We start from the raw sequence: 24,756 nt of genomic DNA on the forward strand, positions 1-24,756 counted from the left end.
CAGAAAATAATCGTTCCACTGGTACGGAAGATGAACGAGGGCTGTTATTCTTCAGAAAAATGTTTCATATTATCGGATAATCATTTAACATAGTCTGATCGATCCTTTCGTCTTACGGAAATGTCAATGAGGATGTCAGCGTAAACCAGACTCGAAGCTGACAGTTAAATCACCATATAATTACCAACAAGAATTTCACATTGTCACTATTACGATCTAAAGGTCGACTAAAGATCTATTATAATAATAAATTATATTATTAAAGTTATAATATTAAAATTATAATATTAAAATAGTATTTAAAATAATGTCATTTCAAATGTGCCCAGATCTGCTTCATAACGCCGTTCAACATATCGTTGAAACGTTCAAAACGTTCCCATAATTCCCGAAAGATTGTTTCAAATAAATTGATAAGAACAGAGAAAGGAATTTATCAAGCTGCTCCCGTCCCGTGCAGAGGAAGTCATCCCGACAGATGAAACAGCGCCACGCAAAGAGAACTTTGGCTCTTGATAAATGAAAGAACAGCACCGCCTAAACTATTGGTCTCCGGGGTGACGTTTCGATTGGTATCTCTCGACTGGTTCGGATCGATGGTGTCGGGCATCGCGTCGGTGCGAAGGAAAATGAACGAAGAGGACACGGTACACGGCCGTGTGCGGTCTGATTTATGACGTTAAACCCGACGCGAAATTTCATCCGTGGCACTGGGGGGGCCCCCCCGCCCCTGTTTCTATATTAAACGGTGGCACGTGCACTTGGACGGTCGCAGCTCTCGCAGCAGGTGTGTGCATGCTGTACCCGACGGAATAGCGCGGAGTCGCGCGTGCACCGGACCAGTTCCGTGCAATTAAATCAGTGCCGCAAGCACGCCCATCACGGCAGCGACGCGCCATCGCACATCCGCGATCGTTTTAGTATACTTCGCTCGCCGTAATTCCTGCCGTCGCTATTCATCCCCGTCCTCGTTTCCTGCCGGATGCCCGAATCACTGTGAAACTGACTTTGTAGCTTCCAAAAGCTAGCCGCGTGTTCCCTATTTGGCTGATCTGTAACGTTTTACCGTCTGGACGATGGTAAAACTGCGGATACAAAGGGGGTGGAATCGGCTGGGATCGCTTGGGACACTCGACGGTCCCAGAAATGCACGTATTATAGAACATCTAGGGTGATGCAGCCGGTTACTATGTATTTGCTGTATTTCCAGTCATTATTTAACTTTTCATTCATCGAATATTACATTTCTTTATTTTATTTTTAATTAGAAAAAAATTAATATATCTTTTCCGATAAATGAAAAGTTGAAAATAGATGAAAAAGAAGAATGAACTGCTACGCCTTATTTTATACATGTACAGTTAATAAAAACACGAACGATCGCCTCACCTAAAACTCACGATCTTGTATTTATAGCCGACCGCACTGTAAAATTGTTAAAATTGCAAGTGTGCTATTATTATTCGTTGCATTACAAAGTGCTCAGTGACTGAGTGAAACAGAATTTATACAGACAGTATACGAGATTCAGTACACGAATTGTATACTGAGAAAATTCTTAATATGAAAAATAAACCCTTACGCCTCGAATCGAGATTCTCGATCTTTTCCCATGTACCAAGAGAAATGCTATGCTTACAACTCGATTGGAAGAAAATGTATTGCATTCGATGAAACTGTTACAGAAGCAGATAAAGACGATCGAACAAGAAACCATCGACCAGGCCAGAATCAGCAGGAAAAACAATGGAAACGAATCGCTGCGAACACAGCTTGGTATCGTATTGGGTCTGGAGGGGTGAAAAAGGTTGGGGGGGGGGGCGGTGGACCGACTGGTACAATACCAGGAATCTGCGAGCACCGTGAAGGTATGCGGAGAACCGTGCGGGGTGGGAAATTTGATCGAAAATCCAGCAGAAAGTATTCGAAAGTGAAGCGTTTTGCAAGCTGCCTGTGGCGTGCGACGCCTCTGGATCAATTTCGAGCATTCGCCCGTGGCGTTTCGCGTCACGGGAATTTCAGAAAATTTAATATTCTGCGAGGCGAGCAACATATGGGGGGGCGGGGGTAGCCGAGGCAACCTACGGCAGAAAATGATTTTCCGCTTCGGCACACGGGCCGGTCTAGCCACCGATTTAGGACTCGGCTCGGGTCGAAGCGATTCGAAGCGGGTCGGAAGCGGATCGGGCCTGGACGGACCGGCACACGCAGAACTCGTGACAAATTGGCACGCGAATTGACCGAACGACTCGCGATTTTTCTAATTTCGAGCCGAGAAATTCCGGCATAAATCACGGTGCGTTCGCGCCTGGTGAGGTTTGCGAAATTGCCGGCATACATCTTGCGGGAAATGGCCGAATAAATCTTCCGCTTACCCCCCTTTCTCCTCGACTAGAGAGAGAGAGAGAGAGAGAGAGGCGCAGGCACAGAGAAGTAGAAAGGATGGTGACGATACGGGGGTGGAATCAGAGATGCAACGAGAATCAGAAAAATAATGTGAACGCTCCGAAGACCTAGATGAAACGCGCCGGATGATACTCGGAATTATTCGAAATGAAACTTACCTTAATAGCTACTATCACGCGTGCGGGACTTCGCCGACCGGTTGCCCGATGACAGCCATTGCATTCTGTGCACTGACATTGTAATTATTTTTATGGTGTATTGAACAATGCTTGATCGTTAATTCTCTAACTTGAATTATCAATATTTAACTTCCATTGTGAAGGCTTCCAAACTTTATGCATCAAATCAAAATTTTTAGATTTTGATTCATAAATCTTGAACCATGAAATTTACGACTCGAAATTTAAACTTTAAACTCTCGAAGTTCATTCTTGAACTCTCAAGCTTCAATCTACAATATTTAAATTAAAGCTTCTAATTTGCAACGTAAAAATAAAAAATTTTCAACTTTAGAATTTAACACTAAACTTGCCGATTAAAATGGCTGATTTTACATTTTTTATTTTATGATTACTGGAATCATAGTGACTGCTTTATAAAAAGATGATTAAATAGATTGCTAATTCGGGCATAAATTATAACAAAAATGGCAGAAGGTCTAAATAGATACAGTTATTATACTCGTTATGCTTATAAAGCATCAAACGATAGTTACTTGTAATTAAAAATTTTAATTGAAAATTTGGCACGGGTCAAAATGGCGGACTTTCAGTATTTTACTAACAGGTGTGCGACGGTGTTGTAATTGACAGACAGAAAATGCGGCAGAGAAATACTACCGAGCTGGCGTGGTAATATTCGTTTATTATAAATAACTATTGACACGTCTCCTGCCACGTACATCACTTTGTTACGTACGTTTCGTTTTTTGTTATTTTTTTTTTTCGTTCATTGCTTAGGAATCCATGCAATAGTATACGTTACATCGGAGCAGTTTTTTTTGTATCCAGTTACTTCGGAATTACAAACATTTACTTTTAATGCGGTACAATTACTCGTGTGTGACGATTATTTACAGAGATAAATAGAACAGAAAAAAAAGAAAACGATCGTTGACATGTTGGCGGCGTTCTCGGCTCGTCAGCCGGGTAATTGTTGGAGGCAACCATAATCTACTCGGCGAGACGGAGAAATAATGGGTGACGCAGATAGACACACGCTTGAAATGCAAACGGGGGTGGTTCAATTTTTCTCTTTCTCTCTCTCTCTCTCACTCTCTCTCCCTCTCTCTCTCTCTCTCTCCGAGAGACACATCGTCGAATCGTGTAAAATCGTTTTCAACGTTCGAGATCGCGATCAATCGACTGACAAACAAAACGAAAAAGACCGAACGGACTAACGAGAATTCGAGGGAACGAAATTTGCGCTTTGATTTTCTCTTTTTTCCAGACGGTACACATTCTTGTTGCAATGAGAATCAAAAGCGGTGAACAAAAAGTAACAGAAAAAGAAAACAATTCAAATCCGATCGTTTCCGAGCCGGACACGTTCTACCATAGTTTTCCTCGTAAAAAATACAGCGCGAAAGCTATCGGACAACACACACACACACACCGCGCTCACTTGTGAGCGTCAACCACATGCCGACGCGTTCATGCGTGTTACGGAACGAGTCTGCGAGTTAGTTTACAATATAAACGCGGTTTTCGGTTTGCAAACGCAAGAGACCGACCGAAGAACAGAACTGTTGTGGCGGCGATAACGGAAAACTGAACTATTAACAGAAAATCGTAGACGAGTTACTCGGCGAGCCGGTGTCCTATCGACGTGAAACAAAATAATTTAATCCCTTGTCTCTTGCACGCGGGTTTTGTCGTTGCTACGCAATTGTCTCTATAGCCGGTCTCACGTACATCTCTTTGTTTGTTTTTTCGTAGTTTTAAGATCAGTCGCATTACGAGTAGAGGGTACCGGCTACGTAAACGAGGAACACGTATAATAAATATTGAATAACAGTTTGGTACTTATAGTAATACGAAGTAGAATGCAGCGTACATATAGCATAGCAGTAGCCACAGATAGTACCTACCACGTACGAGTTTGTCACATGCATACTTAAACTTCCGCTTATAATCGTCGGCTAGGCGCTCTTCTCTCTAACCAACACAATCTCCCTTTCTCTCGTCTTTCGTCTATCTCTCTCTCTCTCTCTCTCTCCCTCTCACTCTCGCACTCGCACGCAAACTCTCGTTTACTTTCACGTGTACGCATCCACTACACGTTTTGCTCTCCCATTCATCAGGCTTTCTCTCCCTCCCTCTCTCTCCTGCTTTCTCCCAATCTCTATCTCCTATCCGAAACGCATGTACACACGCATGCACAAGCAAGTACACATGCAGACATACGTCTCTACCCCCTAGCTCCGTGTCAATTCTCCTGGTTTGTCGGTGTCGTCGGTTTGTTCAACCGGAAGTGTTGACGCGACCCTCTACGTCCCAACCTTGAACGTAATTGAAATCGTCTGAGAATTCGCGGGGACAATAGGATTCTCCCCCCTCCCGCTGCCGGTCAGTCCGTGATTTGTCCGTCATAACACAAACAATATAGACTTCAAAATGTCCAACAATGTCTATTAACATCCTGTAGCTATTCACACACTTTCGAAACCATCTTCTCCATGTCAACGTCCGTGTCGATGTCGTGGTGAACGTGGTTGCTTGCACTAGCGTTATTCATCGAGACGATGGAGTTACTGGTCGACGTGGAAAGTGCAGTCGTCGGCGGCGCTGTCGACGTCGGTGTTGTCGTTAGAGTGTCCGGCGTCCCAGACAACTCGATAGGGGATCCTGGGGACGCCAGAGGTTCTACTAGGTCCTCTAATCCCTCGGGAGTCGGCAGCTTGTTCAGCTCTTCTCTCAGCAATCTATAGTGCCTCTGTAATGTTCACGACAATTAGGAATAACATCAACGCATAATCTCAAGCTATTCCTGTCGTGTGCCTTACCCTTAAAGCTAAGGCGTTGAAAGAGAGGGTGCGACCAAAGCTCCGGTCCGTCCCGTGCATGTCCATGTCCCTTATCCAGCCCTCTAATTGTGCGACGATTTCGTGTCTCTTTATCCAAAAGTGGGTATGAATAATCTGAAACGTATTACGCTTGTTAATTGATTTCCATCTTCGCCAGATTTTGCAACATTCTATAATTAGAAATCGTTCTGTAGTACCTCCTTGAAACAAGGACAAGGATTGCGAATTTGATCGAGCATCGCCCATTTTGCAGTAGCCTGACAAATGTTCGCGTTATACTCTTGACTAGATTGAGCTCCACTTGTCGTGCCTCGTGACCGTTCGTATCCTGGCTCATTAAAATATGGCTCCGATACCAGGATCAACGACTGTATCGAAACTAAGACCTGTGCGCGAGATAAGAAACATTTAGAATCAATCGTGCCACAATCTAATTTATAGACATTATCGACAACAGGAACTACCTGAAGGAAACTACTAGTGTGTGCATTCCATTTTTCTTCCGGCCGTCCGTGCCACGTGTTTAATATGCTCAAACAGATCTTTCCATCGTTGTACAAATTAGGATTAAAACGCACTGTGTGGCGACCAGTAGTCTCTAGGTTTATTAACATTGGACTATGAGGGTAATCTGGAGGAAAGTAGACGTCGAACTCAAAGCATCCGTTTGCGTACGGTGTTTCCGCTGGGCCCGTTATCAACACCTGGAACAAGTAATCGAACTCAAAATATTCTTACTTCAGTACACTAAATTTTCAAGATCGGTAGAACCTGTGCGCCTTCGCCATTATTGGCTGAAGCTTTTCGCTACCACTTTGTGACTTTTTGTGCAATCAAGTGATGAGGATAAGAAATTACCTTCATCACATCCAGTCTGTCCGTGTCGCACCTAACAAATACGCTACTGCTATAGGACAAAGGTAGTGCTGTCGATAGAGTCACAGCTTCTTGTGCTAATCTTTTGACTCTGGCGGGGTGACTTCTCTCACCAGCTGTCCTCATGTTAAATTCGAAATGATACGAGACTGCGAACTTATATCCCCCCGACTCTGGATTGTCAGTGATCATCTCGTACGTATCTGCAATTGTATAGAATAGTTAAGTGACACATGCTGAACGTCAATAAAAAAACTCTGTTCAAAGAGACAAATTTTATCAAAGGTCTTACCAAACTGCAAGTTCTTCATGACTTCCAAATATCGTTGCTCTATCGACCTCAGTGGCAATTCAGGACCCGCTGGGCTAGGCCCAGGCAAATCCTCGTCCATAGCTGCCAACCTTGCCGTAGCGTTTTGTACTATGGTAGCGCTCTCCTGAATATCAGGGATCAACGTAGCCAATCCTTCATCCTGCTCAGCATCATCCGGATATTTGAACAAGGTCTTGGACTTGTTGCCTCTTGTGCGGTTGATCTTATGGACATAGATATCCACGCAAACCTTCATACTGGACAAAAGGGATACGGTGGAAGGCTCGCTGGACTTGGCACTCTTAGGTAGTAAAAGTGGTGCCAACTGGTTTGAGCGAGCCATAGCTCTTAGTAGTTGCAGCACCGCACGATACAAAGGAATATGCCTAGCCATGTCCAGGACAGAATCGTTCCTCAAGTACGAGGACAAAGCTGGGAGTAAACAAGACATTGCCAGCAAGTCTGGGAAGGGTGCAGGTAACTCCCTTTGCTTCTGACCTCCGGGTCCTATGTAGCTGGCGAGGACTTGCAATAATACTGTGACGTGTTCTTCCTCGGATCTCTGACGCAGCAGCGCCTGCTCGATGTTCCATGACTGTTGAGTGGACCCGGTGCCGAACCCGGTGCCCTTCGCCCAGTACAGGTGTGAATTGTCGTCGCTGCGACCCGCTTCGCCCTGTATCCCGCCTCCCTTTTGCTCAGCGTTCTCGTTCTGGTTGGTCTGGTGCGTAAAGATCGCGAGACAGTTCAACAGAAGGAGCATGGCGCCGACCTCAATGGTCGTCTTGCGCAGCAGTAAGCCGTCGTCGGTGTTCAACGGTGTGGCGTCAAGCACCTGTCTTAATACTTGGAACGGTAGCGTTGGCAATGAAGCAGCCCACGGGGAAGTTAACACATCCCCGCCTTCGCCATCATCTGAGACGCCTAACGCCAGCCTCAGCAGACATTGCGCCCGTTTTCGATGTCTCAGTAGGACTTCTGCGTAGCCCGGTAGTCGCAGGAACAAGCCAAACGCTGCCAGAGAATGTGGGGGAACGTACGGAGCTAAAGACGTCGCTTGCGGAGAAGAAGTACTTGTACTCTCTCCACCTATCTCCACCCAATCCACATCCTCTATCTCCACCCAATCTGTACAGGTCTCTTCCGATGAGGGCGTCTTCTCAGCAATTGGCGGTGGTCTTCTAGAGTCTGGGTACACCAAAGGCAGATGCCTTGCCAGAATTGCCAACCCGCCACCAGCACTGAACACTCCCAAAGAACTTTCTATACTCCTATAGGTTAGTAAATCGATATCATTTTGCTTCGTCAGGTCCTCTGCGAAAATAAGACCAGTTATTTATCTGTCCTATACATATTGAATGATGTTAACAAAGTCTGATGTTTGGTGTGCTACCTTTTGAATCTTTGTTTCGTTGACGCAATATGAGATGCAAGCAAGGCTCCGATAACGATATCCCGCTATCCTCGGCAATAGCCAATAGCTGAGCAATGGTCAATCTTGGTGGTAGGGGTATGTTTGGTCTAGACGCGTGTATCAAATACTGCTGATTAGTGGAACTGCTAGGATTCGGTTGTACATTATTGCTCGTTGTTTTGGTCGTCGTACTAGAAGATGATGCCTCTGTAGAAGATTTTCTGGATTAGTACATTTGTATCATGTGAATATAAGTTTAGATAGTAAACGATGGGGTCATTTACCAGAATTGGCTCTAAACTTTCTGAAGTTAGGTCCACGAGCTTGTGATCTATTCGATGCTTCTTTAGCCCTCTTGTCTTTCGCTGTATTTCCTGCGGCTACGCTGAGTTTGTTTACTATAATAGCCATGCCAGACTCCCAAACCTCTCTAGATCGATTGCTAGTGGATACAGTTTCGTTACCTTTGTACGTATTTGGCAGCAGTAGTAGGAACCAAGTACCTTTAATCAAGTAGTAATTGCTATTAGTTGCAAATGCATAAAAAGCCTCAGTTTACCTGTGGAACATAGACATACCAGACACTTGCTGTAATATGTCTGCTACAGTCGATTGGGTAGACATGTACAATAATTGCTGATAATGACCCAACGGATGTGCAGGGTGCGGTAGCATAGAAGGCATACTACAATTTGCTGCCCTATTTGAAACTTTCACTGGTGCTTCTGACGTTACGGACACCAACACCTTCTCACCTTCCAATAATAATTGCAGAATTAACCTTCTCGTGAAACCGGAAATTCCATGAAAGTACCACGCATCTGTGTAAAAGGACGTCATTAGTAATGCGCATCGTCTTTTCATTTTTTAAAAATGAATAGAATAAAGGCTCACTAGAATTTATTTGTTGTTGCGAGATGACATCTGTCAACAACTTGGCGAGCAGCTTTTGATTCTCGAGATGACACCAACAACACCTGGACAAGAACTTAATGATGGCACTCTCAAGAGTGGCATACGATATGCTCGTTTTAGAACACCTTGATGAAGACACAGATGGACTCTCTACAACTCGATTACTCAAGAGTAAGAGAAGGGGCAACCAAAACCCATGACCCTCTTTGCCGAGCCAGTCGCGCATCCTACCCTCTGAACAAACCAGTGTCAGGAACTCTAACACCATTGCTATGCTATCTGGTTCCGTCAGACACAAACCGTCGGAATGACTATTTGTTTGTGCAGATGTTTCGCTGGCTTTATCGCCATCACCAAAGCTGGTGCCTGCAGTATTGCCTTGACAGTGTTCCTCCGATGACGACTTTTTCCTTTGTTGCTGTTGTTGCTTGGACTTTTCCAAATGACAAAACTCTGTGATCGATGAGATCAACAGAGAAGGAAACCCAGAATCGATCAACTGTTGAATACCAGGCGAGGACCGTGCTGCTGCAGCAACAGTCAACAGCTGACCCTCTGTCAGGTTCAGCCGTTTACTCTCTGACGGTTGATAGCGGCAAGACCATTCCACACCGGAGAATTCACCATTTTTATCGTCGGTTAGTCCATCTCTTTCTTTCCTATCATCCTCCACAGATGCGGGGTAATCCGTCGGTGTATTAGCTACCAAGATCCGTACTCTTTGAAGGAGCAAAGGGAACAGCATCGGTCTCACATAGCAGAAGGCGCATAGAGCGGAGTCAATTGCCTGTTTCAGAGCTGAAGCTGTGTCCAAAATGAGAGTCCACTGGTATAGAGCGTTAAAAAGCTCGTCCGTTAGCAACGCTGTCAGATCATAATTCAGGTTCTGTTGTTGATGGGCTTTCCATATAATGGAAGACACACAGTGAATATAAACAGCTGGTGGACTGACGGCGTTAGGGCTGCTGCTTGGTTTAGAGACTCCATTGAGTGCTGAAGCTTGAAGCCAAGACAGCACTGCGATCATACGGGCTTCTGTGGACGAGTCTTGTATAGAGCACAGCTGTTGTAGCAGTTCAACAACCAGCTGTACCGTTGATGTCTCTTGAGCAGCTACTGTGCCTTGGAAGAATGGAGTGGATCTGTTGTTCAGCAAAAGTCCAATCAATCGCAGCCCAAGTTCTCTAGAGTGCAAGCCCAATTGAAATAGAACCGTCTCCAGATTCGGTGTGAAAAGAGACGGTGTTGAGAGCAAAAGAAGGTTGCAACAAGCCTCCACAAGTCCTTCCACCGAGGCAGCTGAATTTAATACTTTGGTGGCGAGATTAGGGTTCAATGCGCTCACAAACAAACATTGATGTAGCAACCGCAACCAACGCGAGCTCGTCTTTGTAAGCTGCTCCTCGTCAATCGCGTCATGATTTGTTTTTATTTCACCGAAAGCTGTTGTACCCAACAGCCTGATCTGACTGAGGCTTATGTTTGTCGAGTCACGTGGCTTATACAACCGCACCAACACGCATGTAACTACCTCTGGCTGGGAAAGCGTGATGCATATGAATGTTAATCCTGCTGTTGGCATCGGTGGACAGACGGGAGTTAGAGGGCTGCCGCTTTCACGTGATACTTCAATGGCTACAGCCGATGGACATGCTGCAAGTAGAAAATTTATTATGAAAAGTATGCTACTTGACATTCCCAGTTAAATAAGATATATAAATATAAATATTTGTCTTACTGGCTAGTGATGTGAGATGTGGCTGCAACTCGACTTTTCTTAGTAGTATAGCGCAGGGTAATGTAATCGTGAGATCCACCCATGCTTCGTCGGGATAACAATGATACAACCAGGAAGCAGTCCTTGCTCGTTTCTGAGGTGTGGTGTTCTGTATCAAAACGTCGGCTGGTTGCGCAGTGGGATTCAACCAAGATATGGTTCCTAGTGGAGCAAAATTTAGTAAGCCATCGTCATGGGTCTCCAAAGTGTTCACGGATTTCTTGCTGCTCGTGGAGGGCGCTGGTACCAAATTAGGAGCGTTTGAAAGGTGTTCCATGACTAATGCAATCACACCAGGCGATGCCGAGTTATTATTGCCTCCGCTTGCTGACTTTACTAAATTCTCACAGAGCACTTTTACACCACCCATTGCTGTGAACATCGCCAAGGATACTTCATTGTCTAAGACCCACAAAATGTACCAGAGAAGTGGTTCGGATAACTGCATGACACCCAACTGACGGTCCAGTTCTCTTTGTCCTGATGCTGCAATATTATTTATATCGGTGTAAATCTTCCTTTTTCACTTTAGCTTAAAAAATTATTATAACAGCTAAAACTATTAAATCGATAATATGAATTTTTTAAAAAAATATTCTTACAAGAAGAGAGATACTGGTAGAGAGGATTAAGGACCAGACTACGATTACTGGCTTTCTCTGTAAGTGTAGTTAAAAGTTGGAATATAGCATCTGGGATCGAAGCCATGTCATCCAGCTCGGTTGATGTCCCTGCTCCGGTGCCCTTGTTTAGGAGCATGGCCAAAGACGAGCCAGTACTATGACCCAGTACCCCCAGTAATCGCATCATCGTAGGTTCATGTTGTAAAACTGAAAACATTTGGAATAGTTAGCATTTTACTGATCGGGAAACGTTGGTGCTTCCCTTCTTTACCTGCATCAGCAACCCGGGGACGCGTTTGATTAGCTTTGTTAGGCGGTGACTGTTGCATGCGAGAAGAAGATTGCTGATCTGCAACTGTGGCCTCCTCGGTCTCAGAGATATTCATAAACATTTGTGCATAGTTGACGTCGCCTGTTGAACCACGGCCGCCCTTGACGAGATCTGTTGCCGAGAACTTCTGCGGACAAAAATATAATGTAATCGAATTGCAACAGTGCTTTTTATACAGTGAATGACACTTTGAACCGCAAAAAAACGTACACCAGTCACAGGTGTTTGAGCCAGATGCCATACTAATTTAATGAGAGCAACAACCAAGGTGTCCCATGAAACCAGACGATCTTGCCGGACGTCTCCACCTAGTACACATGCGAACAAGCCGCAAAATTCTCCGGATGGATTTGCTAAATCCACTGAACCATTGCATTGTACCCCGACTACAAAAAGAAATCATTTTAATGATTTATTTCCTAAAACAATTCTGAATAACACAATTCTGAAAATTACCTCCAGAACCCCTGACATAAGTAAACACTAGCACCCCGATGCACTCGATCACGTTCATCACGGTTTCCAAGTGCATCTTGAGATAAAAGTTTAAAGTCGTTAAAAACGTGATAAATTTGTACTGTGCATCTAGAGGTCCTCTTCTCGCAGAAAGAGCTCCGCCAGGTTGTAAAAGTTGGTACACCACCCACAACAACTGCTCCTTAAATCTAATTCTTATAAAGATGTCGGATCTCACTTTTACCCTACTAAGAAAGTCTTGTAGCGCTTGACAAACAATAGGTCCAGCCTAAAAAAATGACAACATTATAAATTGTTATAGAATTCAAAACACTGGTCAAAAAATTACCAATGTACCATAATATATTGTTTGTCCATGGCATTAATATTCAATCCACTCCCGGAAAGAAGGCGCAGAAGCATTGGACCCAAGTTGCGATCCGCTATGATGGCCTCTACTTCTTCAGGCTGTTTGGTTGCAAGACTCAAACACTCCAGAGCAAGACACCAAGCTCTCAGAGAAACCCCTGGATGCCTGAAAAATAATTCATTTTCCAAATTTCCTTCAAAAGATTCAACATATTTACCATTACGCATACTTACCATATTAGTGCAGATATGAGACTGGAAATAGCTGCAGAACTTAAAGGAATGAGAGGTGTCCGCGGAGGACTAAATTGACTTGAAGAATTAACTGGTTCCGAAGAAGAATCCAAGTATAACGTTAACCACAATTGCAAGATCAGCTCCAAGTTCGTTCCTACATTCTGTAGATATAGATCCGTGAATATCTTATCGAAACATCTGGTTAACATTAACAAACTGGAAGCTGTTAACGTATCCTTTGATGGTGGTTGTGGTGGACACCGATTTGGTTCTGTTGGAACCTGTTTAAAAATAGTATCAAATGAACAAGATTTCGTCAGTAAACTCTGAAAATTAAAATAAGTGAATTATTAACTTACGTGTATTGTTGCATTTATACTTTGAGGTAAATTGTACATTCCTAAAGTAGACAATAGTCTCAACGACACTTCTATTCCCATATCCAATCCATATTCTAATCTCGCATCCATTGCCGAAGAAATACTGCAGAATGATACGCCAAATAGTAGTACACTTAACAAATATTAAAACATCTTCTAATCTTCATGTGTGCTATGTGAAAATTACCTGGAACTGGCCAAGGTCTTGAACATTAAATTCTCTTTCTTCAGCATGTTTCTACCTCGTTCTAAGATATCATCAAAGAAATCCTCCACTTCGCTGTCATCAGACTCCATGAGAGAAGAAAAAAATCCATTAGATTTTGATGTTGAAGCAGCCGCAGCTGTGGATGCTGCAATACTATCCTGAGTATCTTCCTCAACCTCCACCGCTGTGAATTCCTCATCATTGCCTACATTAACTGTTGCGCTGCTCGTTCCAGCCGCACTGGCTGACTCTTCATCAATTGGCTGACATTTCTCTGTCACAAGGGGCTCGAAACTCTCCTCTGAAGGACTTGCCTTGTATGTAGAGCATGCTTTTAAGAATAACAAGATCGATAAATTCGTATAGAAAAATGTAATCAAGGATAGAACATATAAGGAGCAGAAATATTTTGATTTCAACAGCCATATTGACTGAATGAAATCAGTCTGAAATAATTCAATTTAACAACTAATGCTGGACTGCAGAAGTCTGTGAAAATATAGAATCTTATACAGAAAATTCCGCAGTCTAGATATTTATGAGAAAAAGTGCTATATATACCTTCAAGTAGATCCTGCAAAAGACATGAGACTGCGTGAGAAGTCCAGGCAGCGTCCGAGGAACCCGTTGCCAGTTTGACTAATTTTAAGAGCTGTTCCTCGCTCATGAGCTCGCACAAGCTAATTGCAGGACGTGTGGATATCACTAGCCTAGCGACTACCTATAATGCATAAATTCAACTCAAGTTCAATTCGGAGAAGCGCCACTTCTACAGGAGAACACACACATACACGACCGATACAAATAGTACGAAGACAATGCATGAATTTTATACTGACCTTACAGGCTAACAAGAACATGTCCACGTTAGCGGAGTTGCACAAGATCAGCGCGATTAGTCCTCGTGCTACTGGTAGAACGTGCTGATGAGACAGATTGGATATGTACTCGACGTTCAAGTCCATTAATTCCGGTTTACTGGAACTGTTTCAATAAAATGAGGTTGACATTATTTATAGGATATTAAAGGAAATAGTGACAAAATCACACTTATATTACAGACCTAGCGGTTGATTGCGATTGCGACTGCGATTGCGACTGCGATTGCGATTGCGACTGCGACTGCGACTGCGACTGCGACTGCGACTGCAATTGTGATTGCGACTGCGATTGAGACTGCGATTGCGATTGCGACTGTGATTGTAACTGCGACTGGGACTGGGACTGTGAGAATTGTGGCTGAGACTGCGACTGTGTCTGCATTCGCGAACTGTGAGAAGAATGCTGCGGATCATTCTTTCGAATCATTAAAAGATCTTTGCAATGCTTGGCAGTGTATTGCTTCTTGAAGTAACGCTCTTGAGTCTTCGTTTCTATTTTACTGCTTAACGAGGCAGTATGCGAGGAAAGAGTCTCCCAACCCTGAAACATAATTACTTGTCATTTGTTGTTCTTTCGCCACGCTAAAACCATAAAGAATTTGAATGACTTCCCCGGCAACGCCGTACCTGTGACGAGTAGTGAAACTCATTTATAGCTTGCTCCAACTCTTGGAAGCGTTGATTGTATTGCATTATGCGTTTCTGTAGCTTCTTATGGTGGGTACAGGGAATAACAGAGCGACTGGCACTGCCATACTTTCTCTGCATTGCCGACTCCCCCTGTATAAACTCCCAACGTGACGAAAAACCTTTGAAAAATAATTTCACAGCATAAAAACATCTGAGATTTTGTCAAAAATATTGTCAATAGAAGCGTACGTTTATTATAGTTTCAAAAATGTGTAAAAATACCTTGTTCTTTAGTTTTCTCGCCATTTCCTTCTGAACAGGGAGGCGGGATGGCCACAGTGTCCAAGCACACTGACAAAAAGAGCAACACCCAGCCAATCAGTGTTATATCCAAACGATTAGCGCTAGATGCCTGAGGAGTCGATAATGGTGCTAGTAATTTCCCTAGAGTGCGGACCATCGCGTCTATGACCGAGGATCTATTGACACCAGCGATCAGCAACTTACGTCCAAGATACGTTAGCAGAATGAATACCCTGAAGAAACAATGAAACGATCAATTCTTAAATACCTATCATTAATAGAAATGAAATTTGAACAGCAAGTAACAATTGAACAGAAATATTAGTAAATCATGGTGTACCTATCCTGAGGAAATATGTGCGTGGATGAAGATGAGTACAGGTTGATCAGCGTATTGGACAAGAAGTTGCCCCACCAAGGTTGATGACCAGCCATGCGTGCTAAAAGTGCAACAGCGTACAACTGCAAGCGCGGGGCTGGCGTGACCACGCAAATTGAGTGGAAAAACTTTTCACACACTGTAGGCGTAAAGACGTCACAAATGGACATCGGGATCTAAAAGAACACATAATATTCGACATAGTACTAAACAACAATCTACTTTGGTACCAAACAATTTAATGAAACGCACACTTGGCACGGGGCCGACTTCATAGACAGTGTATAAAAGAATGTCGAGCAATGTCTCCCCTAAAACTCGCAGTTTATCACTAGGTGCATTCGACAGAAGCGTCGATGGTACGCCCCGAGAGCCTCTCCAGGACTCCAAACGTCTCCACACACTATGTACAACATTTAATTGATGTTGAAACATTATACATTCCTGTAACATTGACCTTCCTATTTAGTTCTGTTTTCGTTTTAGTTCATTCACCTAATGTTTACACAATATTGTTTACCTGATAAGTTGCCAATATTTTCGTAGACGGCTGCTCCTTATTTACATTGGGAATTTTATTGTAACAAAGGTAGTGCTGCATATGCATAAAATTCGTGATCTCTGAACACAACAGTGGATTTAATAGGCTCTTTAATCGTTCGGTGGCTAAGCTAAACCTGAAAAGAGAATTGACATTGGTACACGTACTTCGTTTATGGGATGAAAATTGGAAATAGCAAGTACCTGCACTGGACATCCTCTGCGAGGGCAGACAAAATGTTACACTGAGTGTCGATGGTGGATTGAACAGAGGCATTGAAATTATCAAAGGCTGCAGAAGAATTTTGCAATTCCGCGTAGTCTTCACCTGGTAGGACCACCATATGTCCATAGAAAAGTCCTAATGGTATTTTGCACGTAGTTGGAGTCATGCCGTATCGACCTATAGTTGTTATCTAAAAACGATATAAATGTTTCTGATATTGATGACTATATATTTCATATGAAATTCTAATGGGGCTATTTATTGCTACTATACCTTAAGATATCTACACACTGGAGGCGGTTGGAGGTCACACACGACCAACGGCTTACTTGCAATATCGGTAGTGACAATTAGTCTGGTGTTATCAATGTCCTCGTTTTTAGTCCATATATCTATTGTTAACGATGCCAAGTCGCTACAGGAAGGAATTATCAAATCGGTGAGCAGTACTGGAGACCCGAAGTCCAGAATAACGAACCGTCGTGCCCCAGCATGCAATCTGTCAACCACTAATGCTTGCTGTGGTGGCCAGCATAGTAATCTTCCCCATGGAAATGCAACGTCGTCCCGCTGCAATGTGTATATACATGATTATTGTAATTGGTCACTTTTGAGCACAGTAAATACTAGTTGTGTACTTTGTTTCTACTTTGTCATGGAAGTAGTAGACTGTATGGAAAGGGATTGGATAAAATGGGAATACTGGAAAAAATCCCATTCTACAATATTCAGAACATGAAGCGTTCTAGAAATATCGAAAATAAAAGATCAGGTAACTTCGATGTTCCAATTTGCGTAAAAGCGTTAAATTGTAACAGGGCTGTGCAATAACAGTATAGAATACAAATATTCGTGGTATATGAATATTTCTGTGAAAACAAAAACCTAGATTGTATCAGTAATTTGTTGAAAATATTTTTGATAACCTCTGGGTTCACTAGATCTTGTGAACAGAAACACAGTATGACACCGTGCTATAGAAAGTAGTATAACAACGTTAAAATCACACTGAACTCATGATACAGAACAGCTTCAAAGCCTGTCATGCAACTTGCACTTCGTGTATCCAGCCGTGTGTTTATGTATGTGCCAGAATTGAGCATTAAATTGTTATTAATTTTTCATTTGATGGATCAATGAATCCATCACATATTTACTAAATTTATTGTTTTAAGCATTAATTGTATTAAGTATTGCCCAACTCTGTACGTATATACGTATGCGAATGTAACTGTCAACATCAATACAAAAAATCATATATAAAAGTAAAGAGCGTATTAATAAAGCTATAAAAAAACATCGAGATAACGACAAGAAACCTGTCGAAGTGAGAAACGGAGAGGAAGAAATAAGAAGGTACAACTTCTCATCTATGATAATCTACCTTTTTAGAATTGCTGTCTTCGACTTTGTTTAGGGTAGTACCGAGATTTTGTATGGGCGACTTTTCTTTCGTTAAAGCAGAATTTAATATATGCGAATTAGGCATGTCAGTTTGCGTGTCATGCCACGTCTGATTGTTTACCGACATATCGTTAGCTTCGGCACAGTTTGATTGATTATCAGGCGTGAACATCAGTTGCGAAGCTGGCTTCTTTAACGCTCTTCCTGTACAGATACTACGCAGATCATTTAATATAGGTGTTGACTTAGTCTGAACATCTGGTCGTAGCGATCCAGCATCCAAGTTCTACAATAGACAATGATTTCGATTCTGGATTATGTTTCTTCTGGTCGAAAAAACATCTGTACAACAGTAAACGACCACGGCGAACCAGTTCTCTCGTTGGTCGTGAATCAAGGAAAAAAGAAAACTGTACAACCTGCCTGTTCTATCTTAACTGTGTCACGATTTCAAACAATCACTTGATCTCTGTATTCAGACTGATCATGCTCCGAAGTACATATCGTTCCGATTAAACAGTCTAACAGAAGATAGAGCAAAGGAGAGAAACAGAAAGAATGGAAGAAATCTTGATGCACTAATAAAGAAAAATAACAATGCTCGGTTCGCCTTTTCTAGGGAAACTTACGTAATTCTGGTGAATAGTTTTGATATCAGGTACGCCGTTATTGTTTGTCACTGTGCTATCGTACAGAGGAACTCCCATATTATTAATACTCATACAAGGATCTACTTTCTCCATTTTGGTACCATTCGACACAGCATGACAAGTAAAATGGAGCGGCTCTACCTGAAAACTTATTCTCATGAAAAATTGTTCATTAATTACAAGTCGACTAATAAAGGAAAATCTCCAACCCAGGAACTAAAAAGGCTATGAAATTGTAAAAACCATTTATAATTTTATTTAATTATACGTAACCATGCGGTATTGGGTTGGAGATTCTCTTTTAGTCAAGCGTGGATGCGTTACCTCCAACAATCCCTTCATACTATGATTTGTGCATAAAGCCTTTAGTTTACTAGGCATCACCAGTTCGCTAGCTGGATGTGTAGGCAGCGTGAGTAGGTCCCTCAAATCAATAGCATCTTGAGAAAACATGGTACTGGACGATGCAGCCAATGTCACGGTCTGATCGTTAGCTGCTGCTGACACATATGCAGATGGCAGCGGACTATACTTTGGAGGCATTGGTGGGTCCAAGTCGAATAACTCCGTTTCGAAAGGTGTACTGTACAATCCAAACCTGCGAAACAATGCAAGTCAAAGTTATTTTGAACACGTATAATGTGTTGAAACGTTGTATTATACCTTGTTGCAAGTAATAAATGATAAGGATTCGCTCGATTCGCTATTTCTGTCGCAATTTGCTGTATTAAAGTGACACACTGTTGAGCGATACTATGATCTCTATCCAATGGTAAGATTCTAGTGATTAACAGCTGAAGCCACCTTAATGAACCAGCCCATTGAACTTCTATGATTGACGGTAACAACTTCACCAACACAGAAACTAAAGCCTCGTCGAAAAAATTAAAAGGCGGATGTTCTAAATTATAAAAATCTCTGAAAGCAATTTATTAATATTATAGTTATATTTATATTCATATCCTTACGTTACTGTTATTGTGTAGTTAACATACCTGCTGCAGAGAGTAATTAATTTGATACACTTGCGCGCTATGCTCCGACCAGCATGTAAAAGACAAGTCTTTAATAAGCTAGGTAACCACGCTTGGACACAAGGAATTATTTTTAATTCGAACGGTATTGTTTTTGCATTGTTGTGGCTACTGTGAAGCCTCGTCAACCTAATAGTCGTTATCCATATTAGAATGTCTAAAGCAAGTGACTGCGTAACAGGTGATCTGCGAAACGTTCAGTTAAACATTCTGTAACATATTTATGTACAACGAAAATTAAATTCTCATTGTAAATACCTACTTGTCAGCTGTTTCCAAACAAGCTACCCTTAGTAAATTCTCGAAACAAGTTTTCGATTCTAACATAGCGCAACGCTCGGCTTTCTCGTTTGTTATATTAGTCGGTTGCATCGTTCTGACGGTGATTGCTATTTCCTGAATCCATTCGCATGCTTGAAATCATTACACGAACATTAATTACAGATAGTTTATGTCGATTACAGGAAACAGAAATCAAATAGATAAAACATTTACCCATATCACAGTCAAAGTTTTTGCTGTTCGAATCTTCAGTGAATCGTTCTGAAGTGTCTTTAGAGTGCAAAGGTCGCACAATGTCGAATCTCCTCAATTTTTTCGAAGTAGAAGGTTTATTGGCTGACGTATTAGTCTTCGGTTTCATCGTCACCTGTAATTAGCCTATATTTTTCACTGGTCCTACAAAAGATTTAATTATAACTATGTATTGATTCTTACGCCATCCTTTGATGGATCCGCCAAAGTCTTAATATGAACAAGAAGAGTTCTGGCTTTAGTTCGAAACAGTTTGGGACTGGTAAACGTGACACACCCAGACCGATACGTTAGATCCATGTACCGATGCAACTCGATGGGTCCACACAAGATTTCTGCATTATGCTGCCTCAGATACTCCTCCGTCACCACAGGATTCTCCGTCTTTTGCTTGCAACCTATGTTAAAATCTATTCCTTCGTCCACTGGAGTCAACGGCGTCTTGTGGCTGCCGATTCTCCTCACGTTTTGCTTCAATAGAGTTATCTGAATTATTGGTAATTCCTGACGATTGGAACATACGCTAAACTTCACATCCACATGGCCAACATTTCCTGCTGCGCTCCGAGGAATGGTTAATTCGAATACATACTCGTCCCACGTGGGCCTGCAAATTAAGAGTAACATGATTAAGACTCGGGGGGATCCAATTTGCATTTTAATGTTCTCCTATAATCAAGTAACTTTCGAAGACTTAAAAATGTACCATTCATCATGCAAACGCCAAATTCTCGTATGGTTTTGCTGAGGGTGTCGACGCTGCTTTTTACCCTGTATCATTTCGTGCCAACAAGGTGGAACAGTAGCACCATACGCTGGAGACTCACGATCAAACCTCGTCAATTCGTACAAAGTGCGTAGATCTGAATGCGAAAAACTTGGTTTGTGCGCGATCAAAGAATCCCTGAAAACACACAGTATATCATACTAAAATTACCCTGCAACATCGAGCTTCATTATTGATTTTATTCTTACTGAAAACCGGACGACGTGGACGTGCTAGGAATTATTTTCTTATTGCAGATCTCTTCTGTTGTCATCATAGTAACATCATCAATATCCTCTCTGTCCTCTATAGAGTCTTCTTCATCGGTGGTGATATAGAAATGGAGCTCACCGTCGCTCGTGCATGCGCATAACCTCTCCAAACCTGGACAATAAAAATGCATTAATGCATCCATTTTTGAATGAATAATTCTTTGAAATGATACATCCATACAATGCAAACTTACTGTTGCAATAAGCTGCAGAAACGAATTTCTTTCCTTCAACTCTTGCTTCAGTGACAGTCTTCAATGATGATAAGTTTAATACTCTGATCGCACCATCCTTGCAGATTAATACCACCTGCCCAACAGGTTCCACAGTCAAATTAGTATTCGGACCTTTGCTAGTATTTTTCCCATACAATGGATGTTTGCTCTTTCTTTGTAGAGGTAGGAAGACATGTTCCAGAGGAGCTTCTTCTGCTGATAATTCTCGTCTGGCTACTGGTTCCGAGCAGATTTTGACGACTTGTCCAGAAAAATCCAGGGCATACACGAGTAGTATAACGTTTGGATTGACCGCTTCCTCATGCACTTCACCATTGATTAATCTACTCGACTGTGTATCATGGTCCCAATACATGTAGCCCTTCTGTGGGAAAAATTCATTGCCTTCATCAACGTCCACCTGATTATTATTTGAACCTGAACAATCTGCACTGTCTGTTGTAGGACACATAGCCACATAGACATGCCTTCCATCAACAGATGGTCCAACGTATGTAATCTTTACATTATCAGGGGCCTCGATGGGCAACGTTTTTATAACAACTGGCTCAGTCTTCGTTATCTTTAGGATCTCTGCCGCTACATCGCACGTCGATGCGAAATGTTCCGGTCCGCTGATAGGATTAAAGTTCGCATCGAACGAACTCGATGTAGGGGGTACCGTAATACCAATAGGATCCGAGTAAATTCCATTAGAGGACGACGCGGTCAGAGCGGGCGCTGAAAAGATACCATCAAAATGCGAGCCAACTACTAGGTCTGAATCTACGTCCTCTATCATTGGAACTTCATACAAAAATTTGCCAAGCAAGAAATCTTGATAGAGATTCTCTTGGCGTTCTCCATTCGAACTGGCACTAGTTCCGGTTACCGACAGTGTCTTCTTCGCTTTTGAGTCCTTGGCGTTGTCTTCTTTCATCGGTTGCGCGGTGGTAGTTTTATGATGGAAATCATAAAGCACCAAATAGTGCAATTTTGATGGTGTATACCTATCACCCGCCACCTTCATTATGTCTAAAGTGTCACTGGCAGCACTATTTACACTATTCATCGTGCGAACGAGGGACGACGAGGAAGCCAGATGCGTCGACGCAGCCCACACATTTCCTAAAGTCCTTAATTGCGACGGGTTACTGACCGTCACCGTAACAGCACATATTACACACGGCCTAATTTTAGAGTCAGATGGTTCTGCAGTTAGGAGCGTCGAACCAGAGGTTGTTGCATCACTGTTCTGCGAATTAGGAGGTCCTACTAGAGACAGCGCTGTGATCTGTGATCTGTGATCTTTATGTGTTTCCGTTTTAGTGTTGAGCGTTCTTAAATACGAAAACAAACATCTGCTAGAATCGAACTGTATGCTTTCTTTGTTGTTTATTTCTTGATCAATTGGAACCACGATAAACGACGCTTCCTTCTGCAAAAATCACAATATTTGTAACAGTGTTGTGAAATTGAACAATCAAAAAATAGCGTTTGACACCAAGAATTTACCTTCACTTGCTTTTTTACATTCCATATTATTACAGAATCATTACTGAAAGAAGCTGTAGCCACCAGTCCATTGACATTAGTAGTGCTAATCACGTCTATTCCGACGCTACTCTCACGTGCTGGAGCGGTAGCTAGGGTAACAGACAAAGGAACGTTTTGCGTGTACTCCCCTTTGATGAAGGGACACACAGGAGAGTGGCGTTCATGTTCTGACCACGGTTCATCCTTTGGTTCCCAACAAACTAAACAAACATTGCACGTGAAGCACATCACTCTATCATCACCTGTTCCATTCGGGTGGTGGTATAAACCGAACTGAGCCATTTGGTCGGGTAAAGCCCATCTGGAAGAAATAATACAGATAAAATATATGAATTAAACTGACCCGTAGTACCGATCGTTAAAACTTTATACTCGTAGTTTATATGCGGCCATTTTGAGAAAGTTTCCCTGCGAACTTCCTCGCTAAACATTAACGCTCTATCAGCAATACTGCCTTCTAATGCAAGACCCGGTAGTAGGCCATTTAATCGTTCATTGATAGCAGAAGCAATTGGCAACGCGGGTATATGTTTATTTAATCTCTTCAATTCCGCAACTAGAGCCAAACACACAAGCTTCAAGGAACCATGTGGCAGTTCCAGACATACTGTATTCCACTATTTTGAAATCAAACAAAAATCAAATTAAATACAAATCAATTTAAAGCATTTTTTTTTCTTTGTGTTACTTACTTTTTGGGCTTTGATCCCCTTCTTTTGACTTGCTTCTGCACTAAAAGTTTTACTTGTTAATTCTTGGATCACTTCTTGTACATGATCTGCACCTGGTAGCTCTACACATTGCAGACACTGACATAACAAATTAGCTTCAGAAAACATTAACTCTAGCTTTACAACATGTTCACTTCGAGAAACAGTCGATTGTAAAAGAGTGTCCAAAAGGAGTATACCATTGTATTCACTACGTACTCCAATTCCTCTCCCATCTGTATATAATACCTTATCTACACCATTTGATAAATATGTACCTTGAAGTTTCCCATGTGGTGTTCCTGTAGAAATAAAAATTCTCATTAATATTTACTTTAAAAACTGATCCTTCGATCTTTACTCAATGGATCAAAGTCTCTACATTAACTTCTTCATATAGTCAGACAATTTATTCATGTGAAACAATAATGGATGCTATCTGGTGAAAACATTGAAATAGTTTCATGAGATTAATGGACTTTTACAAACGCAGAAACGATAGAATTGGTAAGTTACTGTCGTTAAAAAAGCGAACCGATTGTTTTATTATGAAAACACTTGAATGAAAAAATGAGAACATTAGTCATGCCTGACGTTTTATACACGTACACGACCTTGACCATGAGGCGTAATTGGGTTCGATGAAATTCGTGACAAAACGATTTGTTGTTAGCTGATGATTGATATTCATAAAACAAAAATACACCGCGATGCATACCTGACAATGAACTCTTTTGCAATATTTCTCCTGAGTTGACATCAACTACGTATACTTGCGCACTGCCAGTAGTGATTAGTAACACATTTAGATTAGCATGATAGATTATATTTTTGCACTCGGTGTCCACGTTTAAATAACCGTCTTCTTTCAATAACCATGGGTCATCATCAGCCATTTTGCTCATACGAATTACGATTCTCAAAAAATTTGTCTAATGCGCGAACATCACAAAAAAACATGGCGTACTCATCACCGCCATCTTTGAGTAGAACGTCAGCAAATCGCTGTGAAGCTAGTTAATAACTGTCGAACGATTATAAGTTCGACGAAAATGTATCGATACATCGTTTCTTCGAATTTATATCACAAAATCACGGAATATATGGTCTACATAGAGTACACACTGTGATAAATATTTCTAAAGGAACTAAAATAAAAATTCTTTACTGTTTCAAAGGAAAAGAGAGAAGCATTTATTTTGGATTATACAATTTTTACCCATATAACAGAACTATAATAATATTTGTGAACTCTGTACACAGTAACAGAATAGTGCGTAACTCAACGCAATCCATATACGTAAATGGACTATGACATATGACGA

At 41.9% G+C, this 24,756-nt stretch overlaps 1 protein-coding gene across 3 annotated transcripts; it reads right to left on the reverse strand.

The window, feature by feature from the left end:
• Nucleotides 1–3,420: 3,420 nt before the first annotated feature.
• Nucleotides 3,421–24,401, reverse strand: Bruce (BIR repeat containing ubiquitin-conjugating enzyme). Of its 3 annotated transcripts, none has more exons than XM_078177579.1 (44): nt 24,150–24,401; nt 23,414–23,733; nt 23,094–23,338; nt 22,680–23,022; nt 21,144–22,602; nt 20,887–21,061; nt 20,618–20,815; nt 20,095–20,518; nt 19,873–20,026; nt 19,640–19,790; nt 19,339–19,563; nt 19,007–19,261; nt 18,668–18,941; nt 18,323–18,484; nt 17,674–17,979; nt 16,563–16,859; nt 16,268–16,479; nt 16,044–16,200; nt 15,776–15,967; nt 15,485–15,699; nt 15,124–15,377; nt 14,839–15,020; nt 14,394–14,752; nt 14,170–14,314; nt 13,892–14,051; nt 13,310–13,661; nt 13,102–13,225; nt 12,740–13,023; nt 12,494–12,671; nt 12,137–12,425; nt 11,891–12,066; nt 11,621–11,804; nt 11,329–11,556; nt 10,688–11,212; nt 8,929–10,602; nt 8,613–8,855; nt 8,319–8,537; nt 8,014–8,241; nt 6,600–7,934; nt 6,290–6,510; nt 5,896–6,135; nt 5,629–5,817; nt 5,411–5,545; nt 3,421–5,340 (listed from the first exon to the last, which is right to left on the reverse strand). In XM_078177579.1, exons 1-44 carry the CDS (start codon nt 24,334–24,336, stop codon nt 5,053–5,055), a joined length of 14,163 nt encoding a protein of 4,720 aa, XP_078033705.1. In that variant the 5' UTR covers nt 24,337–24,401; the 3' UTR covers nt 3,421–5,052. The 3 variants fall into 3 exon arrangements, with proteins under 3 accessions (XP_078033705.1, XP_078033703.1, XP_078033706.1); XM_078177577.1 differs by having other exon boundaries at nt 11,621–11,807; XM_078177580.1 differs by lacking the exon at nt 17,674–17,979 and having other exon boundaries at nt 11,621–11,807; nt 24,150–24,357.
• Between the last annotated feature and the right edge of the window lie 355 nt (nt 24,402–24,756).

Source organism: Augochlora pura, chromosome 4, assembly GCF_028453695.1.
Source record: "Augochlora pura isolate Apur16 chromosome 4, APUR_v2.2.1, whole genome shotgun sequence".
NCBI lineage: Eukaryota > Metazoa > Arthropoda > Insecta > Hymenoptera > Halictidae > Augochlora > Augochlora pura.